The 9415-nt window shown below is 39.9% G+C and overlaps 1 protein-coding gene across 1 annotated transcript; it reads left to right on the top strand.

Moving 5' to 3' along the window:
• The first annotated feature begins 6721 nt into the window (after positions 1 to 6721).
• LOC131997641 (nascent polypeptide-associated complex subunit alpha, muscle-specific form-like) lies at positions 6722 to 8272 on the top strand. The gene is made up of 3 exons (XM_059368816.1): positions 6722 to 6771; positions 6911 to 6929; positions 7016 to 8272. The coding sequence occupies exons 1-3, from the start codon at positions 6722 to 6724 to the stop codon at positions 8270 to 8272; spliced, it is 1326 nt and encodes a 441-aa protein (XP_059224799.1).
• The last annotated feature ends 1143 nt before the right edge of the window (positions 8273 to 9415 follow it).

Here is a 9415-nt window from a genome sequence, read left to right as displayed (position 1 = left end):
TATAAATCGGTCTCTTTAATTTACTTGTTGAGCCCCTAAAGGATATAGGATATGGATATACCTGCCATATAGACCGATCTCCTAATTTAAGGTCTTGCGCCCATAAAAAGCGCATTTATTGTCCGATTTTGCCAAAATTTGGGACAGTGAGTTGTGTTAAGCCCTTCGACATCCCTCTTCAATTTGGCCCCTATCGGTCCAGATTTGGATATAGCTGCCATATAGACCGATCTCCTGATTTAAGGTTTTGCGCCCATAAAAGGCGCATTTATTGTCCGATTTTGCTAAAAGTTGGGACAGTGAGTTGTGTTGGGCCCTTTGACATCCTTCTTTAATTTGGCTCAGATCGGTTCAGATTTGGATATGGCTGCCATATAGACCGATCCGCCGATTTAAGGTTTTGGGCCCATAAAAGGCGCATTTATTATCCGATTGTGCAGAAATTTTGGACAGTGAGTTATGTAAGGCCCCTCGACATACTTCTGCAATATGACACAGATCGGTCCATATTTGGATATAGCTGCCATATATACCGATTCGCCGATTTAGGGTCTTAGGTCCATTAAAGCCACATTTACTAACCGATTTTGCCAATGTTTGGGACAGTGAGCTGTGTTAGGCCTTTCGACATATTTCTTGAATTTGACCCAGGTCGCTCCAGATTTGGATATAGCTGCCATATAGACCGATCTCTCGATTTAAGGTTTTGGTCACATAAAAGGCGCATTTGTTGTCCGATGTCGCCGAAATTTGGGACAGTGAGTTAAGTTAAGCCCTTCGACATACTTTTGCACATATCAGTCCAGATTTGGCTATAGCTATCGTATAGACCGATTTCTCGATTTAAGGGTTCGGCCCCATAAAAAGCGCATTTATTGTCCGATGTCGCCGAAATTTAAGACAGTGGATTGTGTTAAGCCCCTCGACATACTTCTTCAATATGACACAGATCGGTCCAGATTTGGATATAGCTGCCATATATGCTGATTCGCCGATTTAGGGTCTTAGGCCCATTAAAGCCACATTTACTATCCGATTTTGCCAACATTTGGGACAGTGAGCTGTGTTAGGCCTTTCGACATATTTCTTGAATTTGACCCAGGTCGCTCCAGATTTGGATATAGCTCCTATATAGACCGATCTCTCGATTTAAGGTTTTGGGCCCATAAAAGACGCATTTATTGTCCGATGTAGCCGGAATTTAAGACAGTGAATTATGTTGAACTCCTCGACATACTTCTGCAATATTGCATAGATCGGTCTAGATTTGGATATTGCTGCCATATAGACCGATCTCTCGATTTAAGGTTTTGGGGCCATAAAAGTCGCATTTATTATCCCATGTACCCGAAATTTGAGACAGTGAGTTAAGTTAAGCTAATCGACATACTTCTGCAATATGGCTCAGATCGGTTCAGATTTGGATATAGCTGCCATATAGACCGATCTCTCGATTTAAGGTTTTGGCCCCATAAAAGCTGCATTTATTGTCCGATGTACTCGAAATTTGAGACAGTGAGTTAAGTTAAGCCCCTCGACATACTTTTGCAATTTGGTTCAGATCGTTCCAGATTTGAATATAGCTGCAATATATACCGATTCGCCGATTTAGGGTCTTGGCCCTTAGAAGCCACATTTATTATCCGATGTACCCGAAATTTGAGACAGTGAGTTATGTTAAGCCCGTCGACATACTTTTGCAATTTGGTCCAGATCGGTCCAGATTTGGATATAGCTGCCATATAGACCGATCTATCGATTTAAGGCTTTGGCCCCATAAAAGGCGCATTTATTGTCCGATGTACCCGAAATTTGAGACAGTGAGTTAAGTTAAGCCTCTCGACATACTTTTGCAATTTGGTCCAGATCGGTTCAGATTTGGATATAGCTGCCATATATACCGATTCGCCGATTTAGGGTCTTGGCCCATAAAAGCCACATTTATTATCCGATTTTGTTGAAATTTTTGACAGTGAGTTGTGTTAGGCCCTTCGACATATTTCTTCAATTTGACCCAAATCGGTCCAGATTTGGATATAGCTGTCATATAAACCGATCTCTCGATTTAAGGTTTTGGGGCCATAAAAGCCGCATTTATTGTCCGATGTCGTCGAAATGGAGGGTATCCAAAGTTCGGCCCGGCCGAACTTAACGCCTTTTTACTTGTTTTTGTTTCTAATTGATTTCAACAAGTTGTGCTAATAGTAAAAGGATTTTATGTCAGCAATTATTTATTGTTAAAAAATGTATTATCAGCTTATAAACAGCTATGGGATTCCGGCAATTGTTATTCTTTCAATGGCCAATATTTGCAAGACTAAGAGTGGATTAGTTGTTTAAAAACGACTACTTGGGAAGTCTTTTTGAACAAAGCAGAAATTGTGGCTGCTGCAAAGCTAGCATGGCAAATTTGAATCGGTAGGAATGTTTCTTTTGTATTAAAAAGAAGTAATAAATTATATGAAATATGCTATAAATAATCATATATTATTTTAAGCTCTTTTATTTAAATTAGCATTCGTCTAACTAGCATAAATAATGAAAATTTCCGGCTATAATAATGAAATTATTATTATTGTTCTTTCAAAATTTACTGCAATGTTGCTATAGAAAGTCTATGCCTTTCCATTATAAGCAAATATAGCTTGGGGGAAGCATCCTACTACGGAGGTATATCCTTCACGAATTCATTGGCCAAAGTATTCATGAGCGTCCTTAAAGAGCGCTTAGCACAATGAATCGAAGAGGACAATACCATGGGAGAGAACCGAAGCGCGGCTTCGAAAAAAATACTTGACAGTCGACAATGGTATTCCATGTTGCATTCGATAAAATATCGTGAATTTGGCTTACCTTCAAATTATGTAAAGAAATTCATGGAATAGGAGCGGAATGAAATTAAAAATTATGTCCGATTTCGCTGAAGTTTTCCATGTGGTGTTCTATTATGACATCAAATAAAACATCTCATGCAAAATTTTGTCAAGATCGGACCCAAATTGTGGCTACTATAGCTTTAAAATCCATATCGGATAAATGATATATTGGGTTGCCCAAAAATTAATTGCGAATTTTTCATATAGTCGGCGTTGACAAATTTTTTCACAGCTTGTGACTCTGTAATTGCTTTCTTTCTTCTGTCAGTTATCAGCTGTTACGTTTAGCTTGCTTTAGAAAAAAAGTGTAAAAAAGTATATTTGATAAAAGTTCATTCTAAGTTTTATTAAAAATGCATTTACTTTCTTTTAAAAAATCCGCAATTACTTTTTGGGCAACCCAATATATGGCAGCTATATCTGATATATATGAACCAAATTAGGCAAATTTAGTTCTAAGCCCATTATAAACATCTGAACGGAATTTTGAAGCTCTAACTGGCTTCTGTGATTTGTTGTCGCACAACCCCGGCTTTGGCCCCACAGTGCGTTGTCTAAATCCTTTACAGTAATCATTTGCAGAACAAAACAAGCAAAAAGGCTTTGAGTTCGGCCGGGCCGAACTTTGGATACCCACCACCTGCGGTATATATTTAAATCACCTTTCATCACAGTCCGGTGAAAAGTGCATAATTTAAGTCCCCATGGCAGCTATGTCGAAATATGGTCCGATTTGAACCATATACGATATGGATATCGAAATGCCTAACAGATATCACGGTGTCAAATTTCAAGGAAATTGCTTTATAAATGCACCTTTTGTGGGCCCAAAACCTTAAATCGAGAGATCGGTCTATATGGCAGCTATATCCAAATCCGGTCCAAATTGAAGAATGATGTCGAAGGGCCTAACACAACTCAGTGTCCTAAATTTCGGCGGAATCAGACAAAAATGGGCCTTTAACTGCCTCAAGACCTCAAATCGAGAGATCGGTCTATATGGCACCTATATCCAGATCTAAACCGATCTCGGGAAAACTTTAAGAAAAATGTTGAAGGACATAACACAACTCACTTTCCCGAATTTCGGCGAAATCGGACAATAAATGCACATTTTATGAGCCCAAGACCTTAAATCAAGAGATCGGTCTATATGGCAACTATATCCAAATCTGGACCGATCTGGGCCAAATTGAAGAAGGATGTCGAAGACCCTCAACAACTCACTGTCCCGAATGTTGGCAAAATCGGACAATAAATGCACATTTTATGGGCCCAAGACCTTAAACCGACAGATCGGTCTATATGGCAGCTATATTCAACTCTCTAACAATCTGAACCAAATTAAAGAAGGCTTTCGAAGGCCCTAACACAACTCACTGTCCCAAATTTCGACTTCATCGGACAATATATGCACCTTTTATGGGCCCAAGACATTAAATCGAGAGATGGGTCTATAAGTCAGCTATATCCAAATATCGACCGATCGTGTCCAAATTGAAGAAGGATGTCGAAGAGCCAAACACAACTCAATGTCCCAAATTTCGGCGAAATCGGGCCCCTTTTACGGGCCCATAACCTAAAATCGATAAATCGGTCTATATGGGAGCTATATCAGGTTCTTGACCGATTTGAACCGCACTTGGCACAGTTGTTGGAAGTCATAACTTAACACTATTTGCAAAATTTCAGCCAAATCGGATGAATATTGCGGATTCCAGGGGCTCAAGAAGTCAAATCGGGAGATCGGTTTATATGGGAGCTATATCAGGTTCTACACCGATTTGGACCGTACTTGACACAGTTGTTGAAAGTCATAACTGAACACTATTTGCAAAATTTCAGCCAAATCGGATGAATATTGCGGCTTCCAGGGGCTCAAGAAGTCAAATCGGGAGATCGGTTTATATGGGAGCTATATCAGGTTCTGGACCGATTTAACCCGTACTTGGCACAGTTGTTGGGAGTCATAACAGAACACCATGCACAAAGTTCCAGCCAAATCGGATGAATATTGCGGCTTCCAGGGGCTCAAGAAGTCAAATCGGGAGATCGGTTTAAATGGGAGCTATATCAGGTTCGACACCGATTTGGACCGTACTTGACACAGTTGTTGAAAGTCATAACTGAACACTATTTGCAAAATTTCAGCCAAATCGGATGAATATTGCGGCTTCCAGGGGCTCAAGAAGTCGAATCGGGAGATCGGTTTAAATGGGAGCTATATCAGGTTCTACACCGATTTGGACCGTACTTGACACAGTTGCTGGAAGTCATAACTGAACACTATGTGCAAAATTACAACCAAATCGGATGAATATTGCGGCTTCCAAGGGCTCAAGAAGTCAAATCGGGAGATCGGTCTATATGGGAGCTATATCAGGTTCTTGACCGATTTGAACCGCACTTGGCAAAGTTGTTGGAAGTCATAACACAACAATGGGTGCGAAATTTCATGGGCTCAAGAAGTCAAATCGGGAGATCGGTTTATATGGGAGCTATATCAGGTTATAGATCGATTTGGACCGTACTTGGCTCCGTTGTTGGGAGTCATAACAGAACACTATGTGCAAAATTTCACCCAAATCGGACAAAAAATTGCGGCTTCCAGGGTCTCAGGAAGTCAAATCGGGAGATTGGTTTATATGGGAGCTATATCAGGTTCTAGACCGATTTGGACTATACTTGGCACATTTGTAAAAAGTCATAACATAACACCGCATGCAAAATTTCTTCCAAATCGGATGAAAATTAAACTTCCAGGGGCTTAAAAATTCAAATAGGGAGATCGGTTTATATGGGAGCTATGTTAGGTTATAGACCAATTTGGACCGTACATGGCTCCGTTGTTGGGAGTCATAACAGAATTTTATGAGCAAAATTTCAGCCAAATCGGATTTTTTATGGGGTATACTTTATGGGGTCCTAGATCAATATTTCGAGGCGTTACAAACGAAATGGCCACATTAGTATACCCTCATCCTATGGTGGTGGGTATGAAAAATCAATTCACCAATTAATTTTTATAATAAAATCTTGGCAAAATTCGTTTTTTAATTTATTGTCCCTTGGAAGTATGTCGAAGCTCTAACGAAATATAACAAACTATCGCCAATTACTTTGCTAACCACATACATGTATACATTGGGTTGCCCAAAAAGTAATTGCGGATTTTTTAGGAGAAAGTAAATGCATTTTTAATAAAACGTTGAATGAACTTTAATCAAATATACTTTTTTTACACTTTTTTTCTAAAGCAAGCTAAAAGTAACAGCTGTTAACTGACAAAAGAAAGAATGCAATTACAGAGTCACAAGCTGTGAAAAAATTTTTTTACGCCGACTATATGAAAAATCCGCAATTACTTTTTGGGCAACCCAATACTTTTCCCAGCTAGCTCCTATTCTAGTAATCAAATTGCAAAGACAGTGGAAATATTTACTATGCCCACTTTTAGTTTTGCAGGTTTACAATCCATTAACAAATAGGGTACTATTTCACATGGAACTGACAATTAATAATATTTAATAATCGCAACACTTTCGAACACAGCATGAAATCCATGTTTGTATGTGGCTATTTATTTGTGAGAGGTTTGGTGGTTACATTGATGAAACCCACTGACCTGAAGAAGCGGTCTCAATAGCTAAACGGCACGGGGGAATCATCAGCAGTGTATGATCATTACTAACCAATTATTGGCAAAATATATATTTTGTTTGGATCCAAAATAATGCTAAAAACCATAGTAATAACAATAATAATAAACCATCAGAGTTTGGTGGCGAAGAAAAATTGTTTAATGGTATCAAGTTCAGGGTCAACAAGCAACAAAAACTGCCGAAATGGAAGAAGTCAAAATACCCATTGTGGTTGGCCCCACTCCGCATCGGAAGTAATTTATCCATGAAATGCTTACCAAATCAATGAATATGGTTTAATTTCGAATCACGCGATCACCATTTAAGGAGTCAAATATAAATACAAAACATTTTGTACAGCTTGGTATTATTCCGGCTTTGTTATTCACATAGAGACAAGCAGCGCAATATGGTAAGTAGAACAATCCTGAATTGGGCTTGAATTGGGGGGGAAATTTTCACTAACTAACCTCAATGTGTTTCTATTCAATTTTGCAGAATACCCTTTTGCTGTTGGTAGCCTTGGTGGCTTTTGTGGCAGCTGATGTCTCACACTTGGGTTATGACTATCATGAACCGGAGCAATTTCATGCAGCCTCTTTTGGTATGCCCCTGAGTAGTTATTTGCCTCCCGAGATGCCCTCTAATATGTATTTGCCTCCCGATAATCATATGCATATACATCATGAACAACAAATGCATCATGAGCATCAAATGCATCATGAGCATCAAATGCATCAGCAACACTTCCAGCATGAGCCTACTCACCTTGATCAAGGGCCTGTGCAACATCAAGTTCATCATGCTCATGCACATGAGCATGTCCATATCCAAGAGCAAGCTCATGCTCATGAACATGTTTCCCACACGGCCTCATCCTTTGTCATACCTTCAACAGCATATGGTGCTGCAGAGCCAAGTGGTCATAGTGCCCACATTTCACAGCCCAGCAACAATTATTTGCCGCCCAGCGAAACAGCTGCTCCTGCACCCTTCAACAGTTTCACCTCCTCGGCATCAGCCAGTGCTCCCATTTCTCAACTAAACACCAATTATCTTCCACCAAATGAAGCTGCTGCTAGTTTCACTAGCCCCATGATCTCCCATGCATCCCATCATATGGTGTCCAGTGTTCCAGTTTCAAAACCAAGCCAACAATATTTGCCTCCCAAGGAACTGGCCGCAGCTACACCCATGAATACTTATATTGCACCTGCGGCTCCAGTTATGCCAAAACCAGCCCCTGTACCTTCTGCTCCTAAACATACCCATATTGCGGTAGCACCACAAAATATGTACATTGCCCCGGCTGCCACCAAGCAAACTCATAGCCATCATCAACCCCCAGTACAGAAGCAATCGTTTACTCAACTGCCCATAGCCATACCTAAGCAAACTTATATACCACCTGCTCCAACACCCAAGCAAGTTGATATTCCCATTACTCCAAAGAAAACCTATATTCCTCCTTCACCCCGATTGCCTCCCTCGCCTGTTAAGCCTGAATCCTTCAAGGCTCCCTCCAGTGCTTACTTACCTCCCGGTTCGAAAAATACCCAAAGCGGATCTGGCTCAGGACCCATGAACACCTATTTGCCTCCTGAAGAAAATAGTAGACCCCGTATCATTACTCCTCCCGCACCACGCCTTGCTGACTTAGTGGCCCCTCCACGCCCTCAGCCTCAGTATGTGGACTCGGAAGTGTTCACCGATGATGGCTACAAGACGGTGCGTAAATTGAAGGCGAAATTTTAGTAGTTAGCCATGTGAAAACTATTTTTAAAAAATGCCAATTGTTATTTAGTTTTTAAAAAAGTTGACGATCGCAACATAGGGTGGTCGTGAGAAAATGTTCGTTTGAAAAACTCAATAAAATTTGTATGCTCAAAAATGGTTTATTTTGGTTTAAGCATCATCCCAAGTTTAGAAATTTAAATTTAAGAAATAAGAGCATGTCAAGGTCCTACATACTCTCCACTATGGAACGGATTTGTCAAATTCTTTGCACGGCTCCTATCTATAGGCAAACATAGGATAATGAATACGAATTGATATGCCATTGGAGCCACATCTGGTTATGAATCGATTCGGGCCATACTCGGCTTGGATGTTGCAGTCCATAGTAGGCGCGCTCTTGTACGAAATTCCAACCACATCAGATAAGAATTACGCCCTCTAGTGGAAAGAAGTAAAATCAGTAGATCGGTTTATGTGGGAGCTATATCAGGTTATCAGCCAATTCAGATCATATTTAACACCCAGTTTGAAGCTCATACAAGAAAGCACTGGGCAAAGCTTCAGCGAAATCGGATAAGAAGTACGCCCTCTAGCGGATCAAGCTGTAAAATCGGAAGATCGGTTTATGTGGGAAGTGTATCAAGTTGTGAACTCGAATCGGGTAATGATTGAGGCTTCTATCGTCAAAACGAAGTTCTAATTTTTTGCTTCTAATTTGGTCAATTTTGGCGTAAAAGGAAGCAACTTCACCTCATCTATCACAATTAAGGGAAGTCGGAAAAAAACTAAGGCTTCTGTATGCTAAAGAAGTCAAATTCGGCGATGGCTTTATATGTAGGCTAAGTTTATTTATGGACCTAACTGGGTGGGATATGGTGTGAATTTTGGAGGGAAAATTGTACTTCACTGCTTCTTTCCTTAATTGGCTATGACATAGGATTTGTTCCACTAGCCGAACGTATTGGGTTGCCCAAAAAGTAATTGCGGATTTTTCATATAGTCGGCGTTGACAAATTTTTTTCACAGCTTGTAACTCTGTAATTGCATTCTTTCTTCTGTCATTTATCAGCTGTGACTTTTAGCTTGCTTTAGAAAAAAAGTGTAAAAAAAGTATATTTGATTAAAGTTCATTCTAAGTTTTATTAAAAATGCATTTACTTT

The sequence above is a fragment of the Stomoxys calcitrans genome, chromosome 1, assembly GCF_963082655.1.
Source record: "Stomoxys calcitrans chromosome 1, idStoCalc2.1, whole genome shotgun sequence".
Taxonomy (NCBI): Eukaryota; Metazoa; Arthropoda; class Insecta; order Diptera; family Muscidae; genus Stomoxys; species Stomoxys calcitrans.
This window is presented reverse-complemented; position numbering and strand designations above follow the sequence as displayed.